At 38.5% G+C, this 27,537-nt stretch overlaps 2 protein-coding genes across 2 annotated transcripts in view; one reads left to right on the top strand and one right to left on the bottom strand.

Moving 5' to 3' along the window:
- Positions 1-1,161: 1,161 nt before the first annotated feature.
- polr3h (polymerase (RNA) III (DNA directed) polypeptide H) lies at positions 1,162-8,096 on the bottom strand. Its single transcript, XM_062036522.1, has 3 exons — positions 7,826-8,096; positions 5,688-5,784; positions 1,162-2,173 (listed from the first exon to the last, which is right to left on the bottom strand). Exons 1-3 carry the CDS (start codon positions 7,934-7,936, stop codon positions 2,070-2,072), a joined length of 312 nt encoding a protein of 103 aa, XP_061892506.1. The 5' UTR covers positions 7,937-8,096; the 3' UTR covers positions 1,162-2,069.
- A 1,859-nt stretch (positions 8,097-9,955) lies between these two features.
- The window catches only part of LOC133642926 (protein Tob2-like), a 17,703-nt gene continuing 121 nt past the window's right edge, over positions 9,956-27,537 (top strand). Inside the window, exons 1-2 of the mRNA XM_062037346.1 lie at positions 9,956-10,104; positions 25,278-27,537. The exon at positions 25,278-27,537 is cut by the window's right edge and continues 121 nt beyond it. Coding sequence (XP_061893330.1) covers positions 10,041-10,104; positions 25,278-26,479 — 1,266 coding nt within the window. The 5' untranslated portion in view covers positions 9,956-10,040 and the 3' untranslated portion in view covers positions 26,480-27,537. The remainder of the gene's footprint in view (positions 10,105-25,277) is intronic.

Here is a 27,537-nt window from a genome sequence, read left to right as displayed (position 1 = left end):
GGAAAAGTGTTCTGTGGTCTGACGAGTCCACATTTCAAATTGTTTTTGGAAACTGTGGACGTCGTGTCCTCCGGACCAAAGAGGAAAAGAACCATCCGGATTGTTCTAGGCACAAAGTGTAAAAGGCAGCATGTGTGATGGTATGGGGGTGTATTAGTGGCCAAGACATGGGTAACTTACACATCTGTGAAGGCACCATTAATGCTGAAAGGTACATACAGCTTTTGGAACAACATATGTTGCCATCCAAGCAACGTTACCATGGACGCCCCTGCTTATTTCAGCAAGACAATGCCAAGCCATGTGTTACATCAACGTGGCTTCATAGTAAAAGAGTGCGGGTACTAGACTGGCCTGCCTGTAGTCCAGACCTGTCTCCCATTGAAAATGTGTGGCACATTATGGCACCTAAAATCTGAGAAGGGAGACCCCCGGACTGTTGAACAACTTAAGCTGTACATCAAGCAAGAATGGGAAAGAATTCCACTTCAAAAATGTGTCTCCTCACTTCCCAAACCTTTACTGAGTGTTGTTAAAAGGAAAGGCCATGTAACACAGTGGTGAACATGCCCTTTCACAACTACTTTGGCACGTGTTGCAGCATGAAATTCTAAGTTAATGATTATTTGCAAAAAAAAAATTTCGTTTATGAGTTTGAACATGAAATATGTTGTCTTTGTAGCATATTCAACTGAATATGGCTTGAAAAGGATTTGCAAATCATTGTATTCCGTTTATATTTACATCTAACACCATTTCCCAACTCATATGGAAACGGGGTTTGTATAAGGGACAAGCGGTAGAAAATGGATGGATGGATGGATATATACACACACACAGACACAGACACAGACACACACACACACACACACAGAGCCTATTATTTGTGCACTATTGAGTAGTGGTGCAGTAAAAATGTTGGGCGTCCAAAAAAGCCCCCGTCACGGTGCTGCTGAGAGCGGATGTGATGGTGTAAACAAAAGGCACAGGGTTGTCTGCAGCTGAGTCAACATGTGGACAATATTAATACATCCAAAATATACTCCTGGACAGCCATCTACAACATGTGCAAATATTAAGAGGACGGTGGCAGCTTTTAAGGAGAGTGTGGCGTCATGGTGTGTGCACGGGAGGAAATACTTGTTGGGATTGGGCTTCTTTTTAGCATAAGATTGGCAATAAAAGTTAAAAACAGCATCATACTTTGTGATTTGATTGATTGATTGATTGATTGATTGAAACTTTTATTAGTAGATTGCACAGTACAGTACATATTCCGTACAATTGACCACTAAATGGTAACACCCCAATAAGTTTTTCAACTTGTTTAAGTCGGGGTCCACGTGTGCCTTCTTGTGGACGCTACAATACATTGTATTACTTTCTTTTCTTTTCACGTAAAAAACCTCATTTTGAAGGTGTGTGGGCCTTTACTCTGCTGTGGCAGGCGGCCATAATGCAGCTAACATGTTACACACCAGGAGCACACATGCTAATAGCTAAGCTAGCTTGAAACAACACATTAAGGAAGTGTTTAGTAAAGTTGTTGCTGGAAGCATGTTAGAGCAGGAAGTAAGCAGATATTAACATAATAAGAGTTAAAGTGTCAGCATTGTCAAAGTCAAGAGGAGGGCCGATCCAGTGTCAGCCCCAAGGGTACTATCAGTATATGATCGATACTAGGGTGATCAAACTGATATCCTTATTTCCTTGAAATCTTTTTTGTTGTTGTTTTTGTTGACTTTGAGGGCAAAAAGCAAAGGATTTAAATGATACATAGTAGTTTTCACTTTTGTTTAGCTATTGTGTACTATTGACTTTGTTTTGTTTATCTAAGAAAATAAGGAACTACTGTAAATATTGTTACACCATAAATACATTGAAATATTTTCAGTTAATACATGGGATCGGTATTGGTATCGGCCGTTCTCCCACATGGATGGTCCTCACTCCGACATGAAAGCATCTTCCTCTTGGTGGAAAACAGCTCATCATCAATCAACCCAAGCATTATCAGCCGTTTGGTTGCAGATGACTGCAGTTCCTTTACCAGGCCTTTGATTGGAGTGTCAAAGAGTGAGCTCACCATGAACGCCCTCCTGACTGCAGTACTTGATCTTGCCCACCAGGATCTCTTCCAGGAACGGGTGAAAAACCACATACCTGAAATGGACTGAGCAGAAGTCATTAAAGGTCAGATGATTTCAGATTTTGGGACATTTACGGACGCTGCTTTACTAATTTGACTGCAGGGCGTGATGTTGAGCTATAAATATTTTGCATACTTGAAAAAATGCAGCAATGATACCTGTATTACTGTAAAACATAGTGATATGTGGGCTCTGTATCGAGGATGTGGTTGTGGCTTGTGCAGCCCTTTGAGACACTTGTGATTTAGGGCTATATAAATAAACATTGATTGATTGATGATTGATATGTGTTCTCCCATGTTGCAGCAGGAAGTAGTCTTTGCCGTTAAGTTGCATGTGCCAGCCTAGTCTTTTGTTGCGCCCTACAAAGTGTTTATACTGCAAGTATTGTATTTATTACACGCCAACTGTATCATGCATCTTAGTCATAGTTTTCATTACCAAATTTGGAGCTGGTGAAATCGCCTGGTAAAATCGCTCATGCTAATCGGTAGCATGTCTATGGCACATCCAATATAAATTAGCATCGAGCTAGCGCACTTTGAAAAGTGGAGCTTTACTCTACTTTTGAGCGCGTTCTTCTCGCTTTGTTGGCATAGAAAAATGGTGACATCACCAAGAGGCATCTGCTCGGAGTCTGCAACCGGACATGACGTCAAAGGTATCGAAATAAGGCACCGTTGGATTTTACGTGACTCGGTACCCGGTAGTACCAACTAGAGGTGGGAATCTTTGGGCACCTCACCGTTCCATTAAAAATGGATTATTGATGCATCTTTATTTGATGTATATTGATGCAGTTTCACAGTTCTTTTCCTTTCACTAAATAAGCGTCTATCACTTTTAAGAACAGTGCATTTGTAATAAGAAAGTTAAATATAATTCCCATTGCATTTATTTATTTGCAAAACTGGAAGACAAGTGCCCGATAATAAAGGAGCTGGTGAGATCTCGCAGTCATCTGGCTCACTGCAGTCATTTTACAACTCCGTTATTTCCCCACGGACTTCAAACCCAAGCCTAAAAAAGTAGCGTATTGGGGATGATTCTTTTGGCCTTATTACAACATTATAGATATCAGTCTTGCACCCGAAATTTTAAATGCGGCCCTCTGGGAATAAAAGTTTGGACACCCCTGACAGACGTGAAAAAAGGCCATTATTGGAAAAAAACTAAAAGACTAAAAATAAACTATGGCGGTTATGTAATAGTTGCTGTTGGTTTGTCAGTCAGTAGCATAACTCAAAAAGTGGGCGGGGTTTCGTGAAACTTTCAGAAAACGTAAGAAGCGGGATAAGAAACAACTAATTCCATTCCTTCCAGTGATGTGCCATACCACTGCTTTACTTGCTGATCCCACACCAAGTCACATCCAGGCTGGTATCGGCAATACCTCGTGCAAATATATCTAGTGTGCCTGCTAAAATGTCAAAAGTTGTGTATTTTCAAATAAAAAAATACAACAACAGTAAAAAATGTATAAAAAAAGAGCAAACAAAAAGCTGAAATGTTTTAACTAAATAATATACTGTACTTTGTCACTTATTAGAGCTGTGAATCTTTGGGCAGAACACGATTGCATTTGATTCTTGGGGGTATCGACTGCATTCAAAATAGATTCTTTTTTTTCTTAAACATTGGGTGCCAGTTCTAGGATGAACTGCATTCCTCCATAAAATAGATAAACAGCTCTGATCCATCCATTTTATACCGCTTGTCCCTTTTGGGGTCGCAGGGGGTGCTGGAGCCTATCTCAGCTGCATTTGGGCGGAAGGCGGGGTACACCCTGGACAAGTCGCCACCTCATCACAGGGCCAACACAGATAGACAGACAACATTCACACACTAGGGACCATTTAGTGTTGCCAATCAACCTATCCCCAGGTGCATGTCTTTGGAGGTGGGAGGGGCCTATCCCCAGGTGCATGTCTTTGGAGGTGGGAGGGGCCTATCCCCAGGTGCATGTTTTTTGGAGGTGGGAGGGGCCTATCCCCAGGTGCATGTCTTTGGAGGTGGGAGGGGCCTATCCCCAGGTGCATGTTTTTGGAGGTGGGAGGGGCCTATCCCCAGGTGCATGTCTTTGGAGGTGGGAGGGGCCTATCCCCAGGTGCATGTCTTTGGAGGTGGGAGGGGCCTATCCCCAGGTGCATGTTTTTGGAGGTGGGAGGGAGCCAGAGTACCCGGAGGGAACCCACGCATTTTCTATATTACTTAAAAGAAAAACTGGTTTTGTTGAATAAAATGCTAGCCAAACATTTAATAAAGTCAAATACAAATCAGGCAACAAGAGAAGTATCTTGTGTAGAGCAGATATAGATCATCTACATCTACTATATGATTTGTCAGGACAGATTTATTTACTTGTTTATTTTCTTAAATCGACTTTTGTTTTTAATGAATCGATTAAGCATTGTTACAAATAACAATCGCGATTCATTCATAAACCAAAATATTTTGGACATCCAAATCACTCATAACACAAAGTTGTGTCTTTAAATATATATAATATCTGTTTTTAGCATTTTTTATTTTTTAATAAAATATGTCAAAATGGCCCACCATACTTGACTTTTCAGTATGCGGCCACAGGTGGAAGAAGTTTAGACACCCCTGATCTAAAACGTTACAAGCTCTCAAAATGAAAAGAAACTATTCTTAAAATATAGACAACGTTTAGTTAGTTAATTAAAAAAGCAAAATAATACTAACCTATTAATAATTGTTTTAAATGACAACAACCATATTAAAGACTGTTAAAGTGCAAGTGAACATTTTATACAGGCAACATTTTTGACACTAGATTATGCAGTTACACAATTGTATTATTTATATTGTTATGCTATTCTTACATGGGAAACAACAACAGTAAAAATGTAAGAAAAAAGAGCAAATAAATCGTACTGTAATGACAAAACTCTGAAATGTTCTGACTAATAATTAATAATAATATACTTAGTCACAAAGGTGACACAATATCTGTTTACATCTTTTTTTAATATCAAAATGTCCCCCGCATACTTTGACTTTTCAGCATGCGGCCCTTGGTGGAAAAAGTTTGGACACCCCTAAACTAAAATATCAAAAGTGTCAATATTTTGATTTGAGAATCAATATTAGAGCATAAAGATCTGGTATCAGAGGTATCGCTATTTCCGTATCGATCCACACATCTTTAATTTCTACTACGTTACTTTACATTGACGTTATAGGCTCTAAATTCTGTGTGTGTATGCTTGTGGCCCACAGAGACAAAGATAGTGGACAAGAGGGTTCACTCAGTTTCTTTTCATCTGCTTTAGCTGGCGCAAAAAGTTATCATCGAACTTTCAAGGAATGTTTGTTCTGTGATAAGGAACAAACGATGACCTTTTGAAGGCTGATCCGGTTCATTTCTACATTGCCGTACCCCTCCCCTCCTTCCAAACACTACTTTTGCAAGTGGAAGTCCAAAACTAATGCAATTAAAAGTAGTGGACAAGGAGGAAGTGTTTCGCCGCAAAAACACTAGGACGCAACAATGAGAGTGCAAAACAACACCTTTGGTGTGTGAGGCGCCATCCCCCGGGAAGATGTAGGAGTCCTCCAGTTTGGTGATGTCATACAAGCAGATGCACAGCCCCACGTTGTACACCACCTGAGATGATGAGACAACAATCCAATGAGATGCTATTGAAGGAAAACACATTTTTTGTAATGTTACACATTTCTGCTTTGTTGTATGAAATTGAAAATAAAAATCAAGCCTTTTTTTACATTCAGTTACTGTTTTTCAACACAAAAAAGCGTTTTATAAATGTTTTGTATTTAAAAATAGAATTCAAATAAACCATTTTTTTTTCTGGTTTTAAATAGGTTTTTCTGAAAATAAAATTCAATGACCAAAACATATACTGATGTTTTGGTCATTGAATGTTATTTTGAGGCATAGAAATTGAAAAACCAAGAAATATTGGTTGAATCTAATTTTGTTTTGAAATACAAAAAATAAATCGAAAAGCTGGAACGAAACATAAAAAAGGCTTGATTTTCATTTTCAATTTCATAAAACTGGTTTATTAAAATTTTATTTAAAAAATGTAAAGAAGCAAATAAAAAAAACAATCATTCATCTTTTTTGGTGTCAAAGAGCAATAACTACATTTAAAAAAAGGTTTAATTTTATATTATATTTAACCAAAATGTAAATCCCCAGTGGACAGAAATGGAAATACAGACCAAAACGGATGTTTTTTCATTTGCAGCCACCAGATGTTTTAGTTTCAAAATTAAAGCAAATATAACTACTACATGTGCCTGTGACTTTGAATAAAACGTATTTGGAGCCCTACACAGAATTTATTTTAAGACACAACACAACAAGGACTGATATCTACACAAATCTCAAACACATATCAACAGAAACTGAAAAACAGAACAAAATGGGTGTTTTTTTATATCATAAACCAGAAGAAGCACTTTTGAAGACGGAACCACTGACTGGCCTGTAAAACATAATACTGTACTATATTGATGTATAGTGCGTGACCAAATTCTTCTTTGCATCCACTTTAGAGCCATAACCTAAATCATTTTGCTGTAGCGTAGTATCCCTGCTTTTACTTTGAAAATCAAAACTTCCGGTGTCAGAATATGACAAAACATCAATTTTAGTTTTAACTTAAATAAAATACAAAATTATTTTTTTAGATGTTATTGCTTTTCCACACCAAAAAAGAAAATCGCTTTGTTTTTCAACTGTTTGTTATTTGTATTAAAAAAAATCAAATAAAGCAGTCGTTTTCTGGTTAGTACGTTGTGGTAATTGTACGTTCTTTTCATCAAAGGAAATTTAAAAAAACAAAAAACGATTGGTTTATTTGAATTTCATTTCTAATTTGGTGTCAAAAAGCAACAAATATCTAAAAACTGGTTTGATTTTCATTTTACATTTCAAATAACAAACATAAATGCATAGTAAACAGACCAAAAACCAATGTTTTTATTACTTACAGACACCGGGAGTTTTTATTTTCAAAGTAAAAGCGGGGATAGTTACAACGGTACCCATGTGTCTGTGACTGTGTCCAGAACGGCTTTGGAGCCAAACACGGGAACTATATTAGACATAGCAAACGAAGACTGGAGTCTACAGAAATCTCTACGCACATAACAAAAATTGAAATATTGGTCAAAATCGGAAGTACCAATTTAAAGAGAGGATCAAACCGGAAGTAGCAATTTTAAAGACAGGACAGCGGACTAGACTGCGTGTCAATTTGTATTTTCCCCTCCACTTTGGTGTGATATGTGCGTATAGATTTCTGTAGATGTCAGTCCTCGTTGAGCCATGTGTCAACCATTTTTAGATATTTCAGCCTGGTAGTATCCCAGCTTCTACATTGAAAATACAACTTCCGGTGTCGGACTATGAATAAACATCCATTTTGGTGGGTTTTCCCCCTTTCTGTTTACTGTGGATTTTCCTTCATGGAATTTAAAATGAAAATAAAGTTGTTTTTTTTTTAATTTAGTTAATGCTTTTCAACGCCAAAAAAAGAAAAACGGGTTTGAAATAAAGAAGACCCCTTTTTGTTTTTGAATTTCCTTTCATGCAAATACAATTGTAATAGTACAACATAGAAATACAATTGCAATAGTACAACATAAATCCAAATGCAATAGTACAAGATACACACCTTGTTGGCCAGCTTCTTGTTGAGCTCCTCGGCCACTGCCTCGTTGACTTGCTTGTGGAAGTCCCAGGGACAAATCCTGACAGTGTCGACCATCTCCACCAACACAAACATGGCCAAGAGTCGACCACAGGCTACACAAGAAAGGTCCTATTCAACATCCAAATGAAAAAGAGGTAGTCGTTAAAGAAGTAAATGAAAAAGAGGTAGTCGTTAGAGAAGTCAAGTGTCAAACATGCTATCGGCTGCTGCCATGTCACTTTACGGCAGAACCAACCACTTTACGACAGGTCGTTAACATACATTCAAGGTACAGTTTTGTGTAAGACTGAGACTTGACACTGTTTAATATTGTGCCTTTTTATAGCACATAAGCACAACAAACATGTGCATTTCAGCTCATATCTGTTATCTCATGTTGACATATATGTCTGGACAAAATTGAGGCTGCAGGGGCTACTTTGACAGTTTGTAAACCAATCCAATGTAGGTCAATTTATGCTAAACTTACCTTTATTACACACATACATATAAATATATATATAGATATACATATACAGTATATATATATGTTTGTATATATATGTATACGTATATACATATATACACATATATATCCATCCATTTTATATACTGTATATATATATATATATATATATATATATATATATATATATATATATATATATATATATATATATATATATATATATATATATATATATATATATATATATATATATATATATATATATATATATATATATATATAGATAGATACACACTATATTGCCAAAAGTATTTGGCCACCTGCCTTGACTCACATATGAAGTTGAAGTGCTATCCCATTCCTAACCCATAGGGTTCAATATGACCTTTTGCAGCTATTACAGCTTCAACTCTTCTGGAAGGCTGTCCACAAGGTAGCGCTGTGTGTTTATAGCAATTTTCCACCATTCTTCCAAAAGCACATTGGTGGGGTTCAGGTCAGGACTCTATATATATTTTATATATATAGTATATATTATACTATAATATATATATATATATATATATATATATATATATATATATATATATATATATATATATATATATATATATATATATATATATATATATTGCATTCTATTTTTAATTGTTTTATTGAGTTTACAACCCCCTGGCGCTGTTTTGTACTTGTTTTGATTATTATTATTTCTTTGCTTTTATGTTAATGTTGTAAATGTTGAATAATATAAAAAAAGGTTTTAAAAATAAAAAAATAAAAATAGATTGTTTTTTAAATATTAATACGGAAATTTCAAGGCGCATCAACCACGTGTTACGGTATACAATTAAGCATACATGTGTAGTTATATTTATAGATGCATTTTTGTAAATGTGTATACATTTTTTTCAGGTTGATAAATTGCTTTGGTTCGCATAAGAACAACTACTTAAATAGCCGGACATGTGCAGTATAAATATGATTTACAACAAAGGGTGCAACTGTATGTTATTCATTACATTTCACAAAACATGCAATGTTTTGTCGACCAATAATAATTGCCTTTCTTTTTTGTATTATTTTACTTGATGTGTAGCGGGTCGAATGTGTTTCCATTGACATAAACATTGTAAAGTTGAAAGAGAGCAAATAAAGAACGTCATTTCCCACAAAGCAACGTTTAAAGGCATGTCGTGTTCGCGCACGTGATTGGACGCCGCGGCCCAATAAAGTGTGGCCCCGCCCCCTTCTCAGCCAATAGGGAGTCTGTTGCCATCAGCGCTTCTTTTTTTAGCAAGCTGTCAGCGCCATTAGGAACTACAAATATCCCTCCGCGTGTACTAATATATATTTCATATTTACTCTTCAAAGAAAACTAACAATATTTATTGACTTGATTATTGTTTTCAATAACCATCAAGTGATACTGAAATATACTCATTTGTTTACCTTATTTTTATACCTATTATTATTACTACATAATGTGTTGTGTGTGTTGTTGATTTTGAAACATTGACGTCAGTGTTTATTAGTGGAGGAAAATGACATTTAGATAAGAATGACTAACCAGCGTGGTCATGGTAATTGACAGAAAGTAGTGCCTGGCGTCATGTGGGTGTGGGCGAGTCACAGTGTATAAATACGCCGGCTTGTCACACGGTAAACTTGTCCTGGACGCGCCATTTAAGAGATTACAATGACAAGGACGAGCATTACAAACATCTTTTTATGGACTTGACTTTGCATTCCGAAGAAGCCCAGACAGGTTGGATGAAATCCAACACGCAAGCAGGTAAGTGGCAGCCTGACCTTGTTTGGATGTGCTAGCTGCTTGTTGTTGACATGATTGGATTGGAGGGCTCTTTTATTAGCTAAATGATGATGCAGAAACTAAATAACCTCCACAAACTATATAACCTCCACAAACTATATAACCTCCACTCACCATAAACTACATAACCTCCACTCTCACGATGTCGTCATTATGCTGGCTGACATTTTGCCTCTAGTCCTCCTGGCCCACCACCTTTATGGCTCCTTCCTGTTGTTATCAACAACTGTATCATCATGTACATCTCTACTGAATATTGTATGATCATGTACATCTCTACTGAATATTGTATCATCATGTACATCTCTACTGAATATTGTATCATCATGTACATCTCTACTGAATATTGTATCATCATGTACATCTCTACTGAATATTGTACCATCATGTACATCTCTACTGAATATTATACCATCATGTACATCTCTACTGAATATTGTATCATCATGTACATCTCTACTGAATATTGTATCATCATGTACATCTCTACTGAATATTGTATCATCATGTACATCTCTACTGAATATTGTATCATGTACATCTCTACTGAATATTGTATCATCATGTACATCTCTACTGAATATTGTACCATCATGTACATCTCTACTGAATATTGTACCTTCATGTACATCTCTACAGAATATTGTATCATGTACATCTCTACATAATATTGTATCATCATGTACATCTCTACTGAATATTGTACCATCATGTACATCTCTACTGAATATTGTACCATCATGTACATCTCTACTGAATATTGTATCATCATGTACATCTCTACTGAATAGTGTATCATGTACATCTCTACATAATATTGTACCATCATGTACATCTCTACTGAATATTGTACCATCATGTACATCTCTACTGAATATTGTATCATCATGTACATTTCTACTGAATATTGTATCATGTACATCGCTACAGAATATTGTATCATCATGTACATCTCTACTGAATATTGTATCATGTACATCTCTACAGAATATTGTATGATCATGTACATCTCTACTGAATATTGTATCATGTACATCTCTACTGAATATTGTATCATGTACATCTCTACTGAATATTGTACCATCATGTACATCTCTACTGAATATTGTATCATCATGTACATCTCTACAGAATATTGTATGATCATGTACATCTCTACTGAATATTGTATCATGTACATCTCTACAGAATATTGTATAATCATGTACATCTCTACTGAATATTGTATGATCATGTACATCTCTACAGAATATTGTATCACCATGTACATCTCTACTGAATATTGTATCATGTACATCTCTACAGAATATTGTATCATGTACATCTCTACAGAATATTGTATCACCATGTACATCTCTACAGAATATTGTATCACCATGTACATCTCTACTGAATATTGTATCATGTACATCTCTACTGAATATTGTATCATGTACATCTCTACTGAATATTGTATCACCATGTACATCTCTACAGAATATTGTATCATCTACATCTCTACTGAATATTGTATCATGTACATCTCTACAGAATATTGTACCACCATGTACATCTCTACATAATATTGTATCATCATGTACATCTCTACAGAATAGTGTATCATGTACATCTCTACAGAATATTGTATCATGTACATCTCTACAGAATATTGTATCATGTACATCTCTACAGAATATTATACAAACCCCGTTTCCATATGAGTTGGGAAATGGTGTTAGATGTAAATATAAACGGAATACAATGATTTGCAAATCCTTTTCAAGCCATATTCAGTTGAATATGCTACAAAGACAACATATTTCATGTTCAAACTCATAAACTTTATTTTTTTTTTGCAAATAATAATTAACTTAGAATTTCATGGCTGCAACACGTGACAAAGTAGTTGGGAAAGGGCATGTTCACCACTGTGTTACATGGCCTTTTCTTTTAACTCAATAAACGATTGGGAACTGAGGAAACTAATTGTTGAAGCTTTGATGTAGAGCTTGTTTGATGTAGAGCTTCAGTGGTTCAACAGTCCGGGGTCTCCGCTGTCCTATTTTAGGCTTCATAATGCGCCACACATTTTCCATGGGAGACAGGTCTGGACTGCAGGCGGGCCAGGAAAGTACCCGCACTCTTTTTTTTTACCAAGCCACGCTGTTGTAACGCGTGCTGAATGTGGCTTGGCATTGTCTTGCTGAAATAAGCAGGGGCGTCCATGAAAAAGACGGCGCTTAGATGGCAGCATATGTTGTTCCAAAAGCTGTATGTACCTTTCAGCATTAATGGTGCCTTCACAGATGTGTAAGTTACCCATGTCTTGGCCACTAATACACCCCCATACCATCACACATGCTGCCTTTTACACTTTGCGTCAATAACAGTCTGGATGGTTCGCTTCCCCTTTGGTCCGGAATGACACGATGTCGAATATTTCCAAAAACAATTTGAAATGTGGACTCGTCAGACCACAGAACACTTTTCCACTTTGCATGAGTCCAACTTAGATGATCTCGGGCCCAGAGAAGCCAGCGGCGTTTCTGGGTGTTGTTGATAATGGCTTTGGCTTTGCATAGTAGAGCTTTAACTTGCACTTACAGATGTAGCGACCAACTGTATTTAGTGACAGTGGTTTTCTGAAGTGTTCCTGAGCCCATGTGGTGATATCCTTTACACACTGATGTCTGTTTTTGATACAGTGCCGTCTGAGGGATGGAAGGTCACGCTCATTCAATGTTGGTTTCCGGCCATGCTGCTTACCTGCAGTGATTTCTCCACATTCTCTGAACCTTTTGATGATATTATGGAGCGTAGATGTTGAAATCACTAAATTTCTTGCTATTGCACTTTGAGAAAGGTTGTTCTTAAACTGTTTGACTATTTGCTCACGCAGTTGTTGACAAAGTGATGTACCTCGCCCCATCCTTTCTTGTGAAAGACTGAGCATTTTTGGGAAGCTGTTTTTATACCCAATCATGGCACCCACCTGTTCCCAATTAGCCTGTTCACCTGTGGGATGTTCCAAATAAGTGTTTGATGAGCATTCTTCAACTTTATCAGTATTTATTGCCACCTTTCCCAACTTCTTTGTCACGTGTTGCTGCCATCAAATTATAAAGTTAATGATTATTTGCAACAACAAAGAAATGTTTATGAGTTTGAACATGAAATATGTTGTCTTTGTAGCATATTCAACTGAATATGGCTTGAAAAGGATTTGCAAATCATTGTATTCCGTTTATATTTACATCTAACACCATTTCCCAACTCATATGGAAACGGGGTTTGTATGATCATGCACATCTCTACAGAATATTGTACCATCATGTACATCTCTACTGAATATTGTATGGTCATGTACATCTCTACATATTATTGTATGATCATGTACATCTCTACTGAATATTGTATCATGTACATCTCTACTGAATATTGTATGGTCATGTACATCTCTACAAAATATTGTACCATCATGTACATCTCTACTGAATATTGTATGGTCATGTACATCTCTACATATTATTGTATGATCATGTACATCTCTACTGATTATTGTATGATCATGTACATCTCTACTGAATATTGTATGGTCATGTACATCTCTACTGAATATTGTATGATCATGTACATCTCTACTGAATATTGTATGATCATGCACATCTCTACAGAATATTGTACCATCATGTACATCTCTACATATTATTGTATGATCATGTACATCTCTACTGAATATTGTATCATGTACATCTCTACTGAATATTGTATGGTCATGTACATCTCTACAGAATATTGTACCATCATGTACATCTCTACTGAATATTGTATGATCATGTACATCTCTACTGAATATTGTATGATCATGCACATCTCTACTGAATATTGTACCATCATGTACATCTCTACAGAATATTGTATCATGTACATCTCTACATAATATTGTACCATCATGTACATCTCTACAGAATATTGTATCATGTACATCTCTACAGAATATTGTATCATGTACATCTCTACTGAATAGTGTATGATCATGCACATCTCTACAGAATATTGTATCATGTACATCTCTACTGAATATTGTACATCTAAACAGGCATCTGCATTGGGCAGCAATATTCTAATGAAATACATGGAAGCTGTCTTTAAAATTGTAAATTTTTAAAAGGTTACACTCATTTGAACATTTATTCATTTTTCCAATGATTTATTATAACCTGTTCTCACAAACCAGGGGTGTCCAAAGTGCGGCCCATTTGTGGTCCACCGCAAAAAAAATGTAACCGCCTGCCGCACATTTTCAAATACTGTTACACTTTAAAGGGTGGAACAAAATGGCAAGAGGAAAATGTTGAAATATTGACGCTAAAAACTGAGGAGGCACAATGTTATGTTTTGTTTTTTCAAGACAATACAGATGACTTCCTGTGCCTCAAGAACAATATCGATAACCCGGGTGGGAGGTTTCCAAAGTGCGGCCCGGCTGCAGCACATCCTAAAACTACTGTTTTAAAAAAATTAAAAATAAATAAATAAAAAGTGGAGCAAATGGATGAAATGTAACGAGAAAAAGTTGCAATGTTGACTCCATGCAGGCTGTTTTAAATAATTATGAATCAAAATTGTTGTTGTTATGAATTATTGACCTGTTTAATTACTTTTAACCAAATATTCCACTTTGAAATATGTTTTGGGGAAAATATTGCATATTTTGTGAAAAGTTTGGGGGGGAAAAAAGTATTAGACTAACAAAAAGATAATAAAAACGTATAATTGAAGGATAGATTTGAAGTTGATCTACATCAGTGCTTTCTTCAACTTTTATTTCACCAATTAGCGACTCAGAAATCACCTGGTACTCTCCCAGTAGCACCATAATGACATCATTATATACAGTAGTGTAGTAGACCTAAGTATTCATTAAGTACCACCATAATGACAACATTAAATACAGTAGTGTAGTAGACCTAAGTATTCATTAAGTACCACCATAATGACAACATTAAATACAGTAGTGTAGTAGACCTAAGTATTCATTAAGTACCACCATTATGACAACATTAAATACAGTAGTGTAGTAGACCTAAGTATTCATTAAGTACCACCATTATGACAACATTAAATACAGTAGTGTAGTAGACCTAAGTATTCATTAAGTACCACCATTATGACAACATTAAATACAGTAGTGTAGTAGACCTAAGTATTCATTAAGTACCACCATAATGACAACATTAAATACAGTAGTGTAGTAGACCTAAGTATTCATTAAGTACCACCATCATGACAACATTAAATACAGTAGTGTAGTAGACCTAAGTATTCATTAAGTACCACCATAATGACAACATTAAATACAGTAGTGTAGTAGACCTAAGTATTCATTAAGTACCACCATAATGACAACATTAAATACAGTAGTGCAGTAGACCTAAGTATTCATTAAGTACCACCATAATGACAACATTAAATACAGTAGTGTAGTAGACCTAAGTATTCATTAAGTACCACCATCATGACAACATTAAATACAGTAGTGTAGTAGACCTAAGTATTCATTAAGTACCACCATCATGACAACATTAAATACAGTAGTGTAGTAGACCTAAGTATTCATTAAGTACCACCATAATGACAACATTAAATACAGTAGTGTAGTAGACCTAAGTATTCATTAAGTACCACCATAATGACATCATTAAATACAGTAGTGTAGTAGACCTAAGTATTCATTAAGTACCACCATAATGACAACATTAAATACAGTAGTGTAGTAGACCTAAGTATTCATTAAGTACCACCATAATGACAACATTAAATACAGTAGTGTAGTAGACCTAAGTACTCATTAAGTACCACCATAATGACATTAAATACAGTAGTGTAGTAGACCTAAGTATTCATTAAGTACCACCATAATGACAACATTAAATACAGTAGTGTAGTAGACCTAAGTATTCATTAAGTACCACCATAATGACAACATTAAATACAGTAGTGTAGTAGACCTAAGTATTCATTAAGTACCACCATTATGACAACATTAAATACAGTAGTGTAGTAGACCTAAGTATTCATTAAGTACCAGCATAATGACGACATTAAATACAGTAGCGTAGTAGGCCTAAGTATTCAATTTAAACAAAGCCGAGGTTTTATTTAAGTATATTTCATATTTTTGGCCAATGTAACATTGCAGTTTGAACAGTAACACCGTTTACATAATGGCAAATAAATAAAAGTACTTTTCTCAAGTGATTTTATTTGGAGGCCGTGTACCACAGTTTGAGAACCACTGATCTAGAGATTGAAGTGTTGAAAGTTACAAAAAAAAAAAGTCATCTTATTTTAAAAACACTTCTATGAGCTGAGCTTTTTTGGATGCTTGAGGATTTTAATGGGATTTTTTTAACTGGCATTGTCAAAGAAAAAAAAGAAATACAATTATTGACACATTCAAGGCTTCAATTACTTCACATTAAATATTCCTCTTTAAAAGTTTTTTGGGGGTGAATATTGCATTATTTGTGTTTTTGCCATTAAAAAAAGTGTTTTCTTTGACAAAAAAGGGCATAAAAATAAAAATGTAAATAGAAAGATGGACCTGAAGTTTAGCGATTTAAGCGGTGAATAATTAAACAACTTGGAGGTGAGCCTAAAAGGTCAAACAAATACTTATACATATTGTATTGGTTTTAAAAATGAAAAAAATATATAATATATCGAGATATACTTTTTGGTCCATATCTCCCAGCCCTAATGCTACTTGAAAGAGTTTGCCGCCATCGGGGCGAGGATTAGTGACCTAGAAGCTGCACTGTGGGGGGACGTTAGCGCGCTAGTTGAGGATCCAATGTGCATGATCACGATATACAATGGTATTAAAAGTCTGCCAGATTGTTATCATTTATTGTATGGCACACTGTGCAAAGTACAACCATCATCCATCCATTTTCTACCGCTTATTCCCTTCGGGGTCGCGGGGGGGGGGGGCGCTGGAGCCTATCTCAGCTACAATTGGGCGGAAGGCGGGGTACACCCTGGACAAGTCACCACCTCATCGCAGGGCCTACAAGCATGATATCGAAGCTAAATGAATACTCTGACCGTATCAATGAAAAGTGAGCATGTCATTATGTTCTTGAAGCTTTAGCATTGATTCAAGTGGAGCTTTTCTTCCAAGCCTCTGCCATGTTTTCTAGTCTCTCTCGTCACAATCACCTTGGCAAAAAGGCACTGGGGGGGAAAAAGAAGAAGAAAAAAGACAGGCGATCACGTGGGGGAGGTTCTACTGCACATGTTGGCAGCGCCATGTAAACAAAGACACTTCCTGGGCGCACAGCAATAGCCTGATGGAAACCTTCTCTGATATCTACGTTGAACAGGCCGTTAATTATGCTGCTTTAAGTCTTCTCTGATATCTACGTTGAACAGGCCGTTAATTATGCTGCTTTAAGTCTTCTCTGATATCTACGTTGAACAGGCCGTTAATTATGCTGCTTTAAGTCTTCTCTGATATCTACGTTGAACAGGCCGTTAATTATGCTGCTTTAAGTCTTCTCTGATATCTACGTTGAAAAGGTCGTTAATTATGCTGCTTTAAGTCTTCTCTGATATCTACGTTGAACAGGCCGTTAATTATGCTGCTTTAAGTCTTCTCTGATATCTACGTTGAAAAGGTCGTTAATTATGCTGCTTTAAGTCTTCTCTGATATCTACGTTGAAAAGGTCGTTAATTATGCTGCTTTAAGTCTTCTCTGATATCTACGTTGAACAGGTCGTTAATTATGCTGCTTTAAGTCTTCTCTGATATCTACGTTGAAAAGGCCGTTAATTATGCTGCTTTAAGTCTTCTCTGATATCTACGTTGAAAAGGCTGTTAATTATGCTGCTTTAAGTCTTCTCTGATATCTACGTTGAACAGGCCGTTAATTATGCTGCTTTAAGTCTTCTCTGATATCTACGTTGAAAAGGCTGTTAATTATGCTGATTTAAGTCTTCTCTGATATCTACGTTGAACAGGCCGTTAATTATGCTGCTTTAAGTCTTCTCTGATATCTACGTTGAAAAGGCTGTTAATTATGCTGCTTTAAGTCTTCTCTGATATCTACGTTGAACAGGCCGTTAATTATGCTGCTTTAAGTCTTCTCTGATATCTACGTTGAAAAGGCCGTTAATTATGCTGCTTTAAGTCTTCTCTGATATCTACGTTGAAAAGGCTGTTAATTATGCTGCTTTAAGTCTTCTCTGATATCTACGTTGAACAGGCCGTTAATTATGCTGCTTTAAGTCTTCTCTGATATCTACGTTGAAAAGGCTGTTAATTATGCTGCTTTAAGTCTTCTCTGATATCTACGTTGAAAAGGCCGTTAATTATGCTGCTTTAAGTCTTCTCTGATATCTACGTTGAAAAGGCTGTTAATTATGCTGCTTTAAGTCTTCTCTGATATCTACGTTGAAAAGGCCGTTAATTATGCTTACTGAAAGCCACTACTAGCGACCACGCAGTCTGATAGTTTATATATCAATGATGAAATCTTAACATTGCAACACATGCCAATACGGCCGGGTTAACTTATAAAGTGACATTTTAAATCTCCCGGGAAATATCCGGCTGAAACGTTGCGGTATGATGACGTATGCGCGTGACGAAGTCAGAGTAATGGAAGTTTTGGTACCCCGTAGAATCCTATACAAAAAGCTCTGTTTTCATTTCATAATTCCACAGTATTCTGGACATCTTTTGCAATTTTTTTAATGAACAATGAAGGCTGCAAAGAAGACAGTTGTAGGTGGGATCAGTGTATTAGCAGCGGACTACAGCAACACAACCAGGAGGGCTTTGTTGGAGCGCTAGCCGCCGACCTCACCTTGACTTCCTACGTCTCTGGGCCGCCAAACGCATCGGGTGAAGTCCTTCGTCCTTCTGCCGATCGCTGGAACGCAGGTGAGCACAGGTGTTGATGAGCAAATGAGGGCTGGCTGGCGTAGGTGGAGAGCTAATGTTTTTAGCATAGCTCTGTGCAGTCCGGTTGCTAAGTTATCTTCAATGGCGTCGTTAGCACAGCATTGTTAACCTTCGCCAGCCTGGAAAGCATTAACCGTGTATTTACATGTCCACGGTTTAATAGTATTGTTGATTTTCTATCTATCCTTCCAGTCAGGGGTTTATTTCTTTTGTTTCTATATGCAGTTAAAGCAAGATGCTATCACGTTAGCTCGTAGCTAAAGCATTTCGCAGATGTATTGTCTTGGAGATAAAAGGCACTGAATGTCCATTTGGCGTTCTCGACTCTCATTTTCAAGAGGATATAGTATCCCAGGTGGTTTAAAATACAAATCTGTGATCTACAATAGAAAAAGGAGAGTGTGGAATCCAATGAGCCAGCTTGTACCTAAGTTACGGTCAGAGCGAAAAAAGATACGTCCATCACTGCCTCTCAAGTCCTTCACTGTAACGTTCCTCATCTACGAATCTTTCATCCTCGCTCAAATTAATGGGGTAATCATCACTTTCTCGGTCCGAATCTCTCTCGCTCCATTGTAAACAACGGGGAATTGTGAGGAATACTAGCTCCTGTGACGTCACGCTACTTCCGCTACAGGCAAGGCTTTTTTTTATCAGCGAGCAAAAGTTGCGAACTTTATCGTCGATTTTCTCTACTAAATCCTTTCAGCAAAAATATGGCAATATGGCGAAATGATCAAGTATGACACATAGAATGGATCTGCTATTCCCGTTTAAATAAAAAAAAATCATTTCAGTAGGCCTTTAAGTCTTCTCTGATATCTACGTTGAACAGGTCGTTAATTATGCTGCTTTAAGTCTTCTCTGATATCTACGTTGAAAAGGCTGTTAATTATGCTGCTTTAAGTCTTCTGTGATATCTACGTTGAACAGGTCGTTAATTATGCTGCTTTAAGTCTTCTCTGATATCTACGTTGAACAGGTCGTTAATTATGCTGCTCTAAGGATTAATTATGCTGCTCTAAGGAGGATCTCATTCCTGCAAAGTACGCCCCTATTTATAGTCCACTCCCCCTTCCCTCTATCTCACCTTTTCCGTGCCAAACTAAATCCTGGCATCTGGCAACATTGGAATTGAGGCGTCTTTCAAAGATGAACAATCCCCGTGATGCTGTTTGTGTGCATGAGGAAATAGTCTTCTGTGTTGTTGACAACAAAACACTTCTGCCATTTTAAATCGTGCGTGCTCCTCGTGATGTCGCTTTTCTTCATGTTTTCCCTGACCTGGGCTGGCTGGCTGGCCCTGGTCATGAAGGACTAGGGATGATGCTCGAACCCAGTTTTCCCGGTTGTTCGATAAGAAAAGAACCGAGTCCCCGGACTCGAATCCCTTTTTGAGAACCGGTACCTGTTATTGAGACCACTATAGTAAAGAAAAAGAGTTGGTTCTTTATTGGAATACCTGAGAACGACTCCCGTCCCGACCAGCAATGCCGTGTGTGACATCACAAGAAATGACGTCATGTAGCTCAGTCATTTGTCACGGTGGGGTGCAGCGTGCTGCGGTTGGTTCCCGGGACGCAAAACTGACGGCTCCGGACGAAAGCGTGCAAGTAGGAGATGATTTATTTCTCATAAATCATACACATTACAACAGACAGGAACCAAACAAAAGGAAAGCGTGCCGTTCGCACAAGAAGCTAAAGCAAAAACTTACTTAGCACAGGAATACTAGAAGCTAAGGTAACTTTAGCACAGGAATGATGAGCTGGAAAAGCAGAATGCCAACGTAACTGTTGCAAATGCAAACAATGAAGCCACGACGAGTGAGCGGAAAAGGCAGGCTTAAATAGAGTCTCTGATGAGCAACAGGTGCGCGTACAAGGCAGGTGAAAATCATAAGTAACCATGGTGACTAAAACAAACCCCCAAAGTGCACAAAACAACTAAGGAAGTCCAAAACTAACAACATAACTAAACAAAACCTGATCCGACCACATCATAATACATCACACTTTCATATCATTTCACTTTACAGGAGTAGGAAGAAGTCAAGCTTATTTAATCCTACCTCTTTCCCACTTCATACAAATATATACATCATTTACTGACCTTTTTATAATAAAATATATGTCAATTAGTATATACAACAGTTTTGTAATATGTCATTAATTAATTCAGTCATTATTAATATACTGAGATGAAGAATATCTTATTTTCAATAAGGTTGAAAGTATTTCTCATAATTCTTCTTCTTTGTACTTTGTAAGCACTATTCATTTGAACAAGCTCTTCAAGTGGATCATATCAGTACAATGTTTCACTTCTTTACTTCATCCATTCCATCATTTCATTCCACATCATTTTAGCTGTTTGCAATTTTACCAAATCATGGAACTTTAATATTTTTGACTCAATAAATAAAGTGTTTGTATGTTCTCTATATCCACCATTATGTATCAGTCTAATTGATCTTTTTTGAAACACGGTTAACGAATGTAGTGCACATTTGTAGTTATTTCCCCACATTTCTGCACAATAACTCAGATATGGTAATACTATAGTAGCGAGCAGTAGAGAATGTGAAGTGATTTGTTAAACCAAATATTGTTTTTTTTTCCATATACAACAACCTATCTGGACTCCATAAGAGAATCGATAAGGAATCGGTTTGATAAGAGGATTCGATAATAGGCTCGAACTCGATAATTTCTTATCAAACATCATCCCTATGAAGGACACAAGCATTAAGCAGGAGAGCTGCCCCATAAGGCCGTGGTCATGAAGGATAGAAGCATTAAGCAGGAGAGCTGCCCCATAAGGCCGTGGTCATGAAGGATAGAAGCATTAAGCAGGAGAGCTGCCCCATAAGGCCGTGGTCATGAAGGACACAAGCATTAAGCAGGAGAGCTGCCCCATAAGGCCGTGGTCATGAAGGACACAAGCATTAAGCAGGAGAGCTGCCCCATAAGGCCGTGGTCATGAAGGACACAAGCATTAAGCAGGAGAGCTGCCCCATAAGGCCGTGGTCATGAAGGACACAAGCATTAAGCAGGAGAGCTGCCCCATAAGGCCGTGGTCATGAAGGACACAAGCATTAAGCAGGAGAGCTGCCCCATAAGGCCGTGGTCATGAAGGATAGAAGCATTAAGCTGCATGGGTCACATTGAGATTATAAAGGATTTCTGACACATCTGTTCCTTCCATCACTGCATCCTCTGCTCTTCCTATCTTTAATTCCATCTTTTTCACTCCCAATGTTTCTTCTTTTACTTGGTACAATTTCATTTTCATTTGAATCGGCGTTATGCCTGAGAGGATGTACTCTCTATTTGATTTTGTAGTGGTAACAGAAGGACACTAGCATCTCCAGATTGACAGCAGAATTCTGTGTTTCTCGACTTTTATTGGGTTAAGGCACATGTGAAAACATCTCACAAGACGGCCTCAAGTGTGCTATGACTTACTCTGTTTTATGAGTGGAAACGGGTGCATAAACAGGATCTGTGTATGCACCGGTTGCCACTCATAAAACCTAAATTCATGTGTTTGTGAGGCTACTTGTTCACCCCATAAACATATTATATAACAGGTAGGGTTGGGCATCGTCTGAATATGGACGATTCAGATTCCCCAACGATTCTCAATTCCGATTTTTTAAAGAGGCATGGTAAAAAATTGACTATTAATTTCTCACAGGGGTATTTTCTACCAGTATATAAATATCAATCATTTTGAACGTGAATAAAAATATCAATTGATCAGAGCTACAGAATATAAATCAAAGCTTTATTCTAATCGATTATTAGTTGCAGCCATAATTACAACAAGCATGCCATGACTTATTCTGTTTTATGAGTGGCAACCGGTGCATAAACAGGATCTGTGTATGCACCTGTTGCCACTCATAAAACATACTTTCATGTATTTGTGGGGCTACCTGTTCACCCCATAAACACATTTATACAACAGATAGGTTTGGGCATCGTCTGAATATGGACGATTCAGATTCCCCAACGATTCTCAATTCCGATTTTTTTAAGAGGCAGAGTCAAAAAGTTTCTTTCCACTGGAGTACATTTTCACCAAACTATTCCATGTATTAAAACTTCTGGGCACTTAACACAGTTTTATCAAATCATATACATTTTTTATTTACACTCCTTAAATAATTGAAGCAACAGAAAATAGGTCAAAGCTTTCTTGTAATCTCATGAAATGTAAATTCATGTGTTTGTGGGGCTACTTGTTCACCCCATAAACACATTAAATAACGGGTAGGGTTGGGCATCGTCTGAATATGGACGATTCAGATTCCCCAACCATTCTCAATTCCGTTTTTTTAAAGAGGCAGGGTAAAAGGGTAAACAATTGACTATGAATTTATCACAGGGCTATTTTCTACCAGTATATAAATATCAATCATTTTGAACATGAATAAAAATATCAATTGATCAGAGCTACAGAATATAAATCAAAGCTTTTTTCTAACCGATTATTAGTTGCAGCCATAATTACAACACACCACCAAGCATGCCTTGACTTATTCTGTTTTATGAGTGGCAACAGGTGCATAAACAGGATCTGTGTATGCACCGGTTGCCACTCATAAAACCTACATTCATGTATTTGTAGGGCTACCTGTTCACCACATAAACACATTTATATAACGGTTAGGGTTGGGCATCGTTTGAATTTGGACAATTCTGATTCCCAATAATTCTCGATTCCGATTCTTTTAAGAGGTACGGTCAAAATGTTTCTTGTATTTAAAGTTCTGGGCACTTAACACAGTTTTATCAAATTATATATTTTTTTTTATTGACACTCCTGAAATAATTGAAGCAACAGAAAATAGGTCAAAACTTTTTTCTAATCAATTGATCGATCGTTGCAGCCCTAATTACAACACACCACCAAGCATGGAATGACTTGTTATGTTTTATGAGTGGCAACAGCTGCATACACAGGTCAGTGTTTCCCTTACATTAATTTGTTTGTGGCGCTACCTGTTCAGCCTCTAAACACATTAAATAACGGTTAGGCTTGTGCATCGTTTGAATTTGGACAATTCCGATTCCAGTTCCCCAACAATTCTTGATTTGGATTCTTTTAAGAGGCACGGTCAAAAATGGACTATGAATTTTATCACAGGGCTATTTTAAACCAGTGTCAATCCTTTTGAACATGAATAAAAATAAAGACATTGATCAAAGCAACGGAATATAAATCCAAGCTTTTTTCTAACCAATTATTAGTTGCAGCCCTAATTACAACACACCACCAAGCATTCTTCTGTTTTATGAGTGGCAACCCATGTATACACAGCTCAGTGTTTCCCTTGTGTTCATTTATTTGTGGTGCTACCTGTTCACCCTCACTTTTAAACACATAATAATAGTTAGGGTTGGGCATCATTCGAATTTGGACCGTTTTAATTTCAGTTCCTAGTGATTGTTGATTCCGATTCCTTTAAGAGGCAGGGTCCAAAATTTACTATGAATTTCTCATGGGGCTATTTTCAACCAGTATATAAATATCAATAATTTGAACTTGAATAGAAATTAAATGATTAAATCAAAGCTTTTTCTAATCGATTAATAGTTGCAGCCTTAATTACAACACACCACCAAGCGTGGAATGACTTAATGGGTGTTATGAGTGGCAACGGGTGCATACACAGGTCAATGTTTCCCATACATTCATTTACCTGCTCACCCCATAAACACATAACGTCACGCTTAGGGTTGGACATTGTTTGTTTGAATTTGGACGACTCCAAATCTGATTCCGATTCCCAAACATTTTGTTTCCGATTTATTTCATGAGGCACGGTCAAACGTTTACTATAAATTCCTCACGGGGCTATTTCCGAGCAGTATATTAATACGTTCAATATAAATGTCATGAAATTTCTTTCCAATGTTACACTTTATATTTGTAAACCTCATAAAGAAAACTGAGTAGCTATAAGCTAATGCTAGCGAGTTAGAGGAGATGTTTTGGTGGTTCCTTGTGCCAATTAGGGACTGCCATGCTTGTAAGTCAAATTTTCAACAGGTGAGGTTGATGAAAATAATGGCTGTGCAAAAAAACCTCAACAATCTGAAATATGGCTGCCTTGACGCTCTACAAATGGCGCCTGATCTCTGCAAAATACCCAAATTTCCTCTCATCTTTCCAGAGGCCGCCAATCTTGAGAGGTCCGCAGCCTGCCGTCTTCAAGGAGCCGTCTACCATGACGACATTACAAGCTGCACAGTGAGCCGGAGGAGCATTACGGACATCGTTACACTTGGCGTCGCCGCCATCTTGAAGCATCCCATCATGCATCTGGAGGTGAAGGTTGCCCTCAACTTCATCGTGTCCTATTTGTACAACAAGCTGCCTCGTCGTCGAGCCGACCTCTTCGGAGAAGAACTGGAGAGGATCCTGGTGTCTCGCTTTGAGGGTCACTGGTACCCGGAGGACCCCCTTCGAGGTTCCGCCTTCCGCTGCCTTCACCTGGGCGCCCCCCGGGACCCGGTCGTGGAGTTGGCCGCCAAGAGAAGCGGCCTGGACACCGATGAAGTGCGCGCCAACGTCCCCGAGGAACTTAGCGTGTGGATCGACCCGTTTGAGGTGTCCTACCAGATCGGAGAGAAGGGGGCGGTGAAGGTGCTCTACCTGGAGGACCTCAGCTGTGACGGAGTGCGGCCTGAGGGGCTGACGAGAGACGCTAAAGGAGACGCCGACCTCGAAGAGACTAAGAATCTGGGCTTCAATCCAGACGCTCAGGTCTTTATTCCCATTGGAAACCAGTCATCTACTTCCATGATGCCTTCGCTCTCCAGCTCTCCCACTCCGCCCAGCGCTCACCCCTGCCCGGGGCTCTTCGGTTCGCCTTCCGCCCACTCCTCCAACACCTCTACCCCTTCTCCGCCCTATGCCGCACCTCAGCAGCCCGCCTCCCGTCCTCAACCCATCACCTTTACCACGGCCGCCTTCGCTGCCACCAAATTCGGCTCCACCAAGATGAAGAAAAACGGCCCGGCGGCAGCGCCACCCGCCCCCGCCGCCCACTCTCCCACCGCCATCTTGGCTCCGGAGCTGCTCAAGCACAAGCCGCTGTCTCTGTCCATGCACTCGCTCGGGGGTCCCGTCCCCAGCCAGCTGTCCCCCAACGCCAAAGAGTTTGTCTACTCCCCCGGTCCTCTCTACTTTGACGCCGAGCCCTCTTTTGACCCTTTCGCCAGCCCGCCACCGCCACCGTCCCAAAGTATGGGCATCATGGGCGCCACCGGCGAGATCTCCTACATGGAGAAGCCACCGTTTGTGGAGGCTTTAGGAAGCTACAAGCTGCAGTATCCCAGCCAGGCCTTCCAGCCTGTGGTGCTGGCCAACTGAGCATCCACTCCTTCCAGAACTGAACTTTCTAGAAGGTTCCGGTCCCATTCTGGGTGCTGAAGGGGTTTTCTCTGTTAGTCATGAAGGTTGTGCTCAAGAAGAAAAGAGCTCTGCAGCCTGCTGGGTTGTTTCTAGAAAGGGACAACTTCCAATAATTCATCCCTCGGGGAGACTGCAGGAAGCCAAAGCTTTCTTTGCATTTGAGGTAGCCGGCACTCACATGTGGATACCTGGAAGTAGCCGGCACTCACGTGTGGATACCTGGAAGTAGCCGGCACTCACCTGTAGATACCTGAAAGTAGCCGGCACTCACGTGTGGATACCTGGAAGTAGCCGGCACTCACGTGTAGATACCTGAAAGTAGCCGGCACTCACGTGTGGATACCTGGAAGTAGCCGGCACTCACGCCTGACAGACTCGTCCCGTCGTCTTTGCAGGAGAGCAAAGAGGGGGAAGGGAATTTGAGGATGTGGGGCTCAAACACGGGTGTCAAACTCAAAACCCAGGGTCCGAATCTGGCCTGCCACATGAATTAAAGTGACCCGCCCCATCATTCCATGTGGCCTGCCGCATTACTTAATATAGTTTGCCGCCTCATTTCATGCGGCCTGCTGCATTATTTAAAATGGCCTGCCACATGCAGCACTATTTAAAATGCATCATTTTATGTGGCCCTCTGCAATATTTAAAGTGGCCCGCCGCATTATTTCATATAGCTGGCCGCATCATTTCTTCTGGCCTACTGCATTATTTTGTGGTAAGCTGCGTTATTTAAAATGCTGTGCCGCGTTATTTCATGTGGCCTGCCGTGTTATTTTGTGGTAAGCTGTGTTATTTGAAAATGGCCGGCTGCATCCTTTTATGTGGCCCTCAGCATTATTTAATGTGGTCCGCTGCATTATTTCATATAGCTGGCCGCTGTATTTCATGTGGCCTGCTGCATCATTTAATTCGGCCTGCCGCATTATTTAAAATGGTGTGCCGCATTATTTCATGTAGCTGGCCGGCCGCATCAATTTATGTGGCCTGCTGCATCATTTTGTGGTACCTTGCATCAT

Source organism: Entelurus aequoreus, linkage group LG25, assembly GCF_033978785.1.
Source record: "Entelurus aequoreus isolate RoL-2023_Sb linkage group LG25, RoL_Eaeq_v1.1, whole genome shotgun sequence".
NCBI classification, from domain to species: Eukaryota; Metazoa; Chordata; class Actinopteri; order Syngnathiformes; family Syngnathidae; genus Entelurus; species Entelurus aequoreus.
Note: the sequence above shows the minus strand (reverse complement) of the source record. Positions and strands in the feature narration are given on the sequence as shown.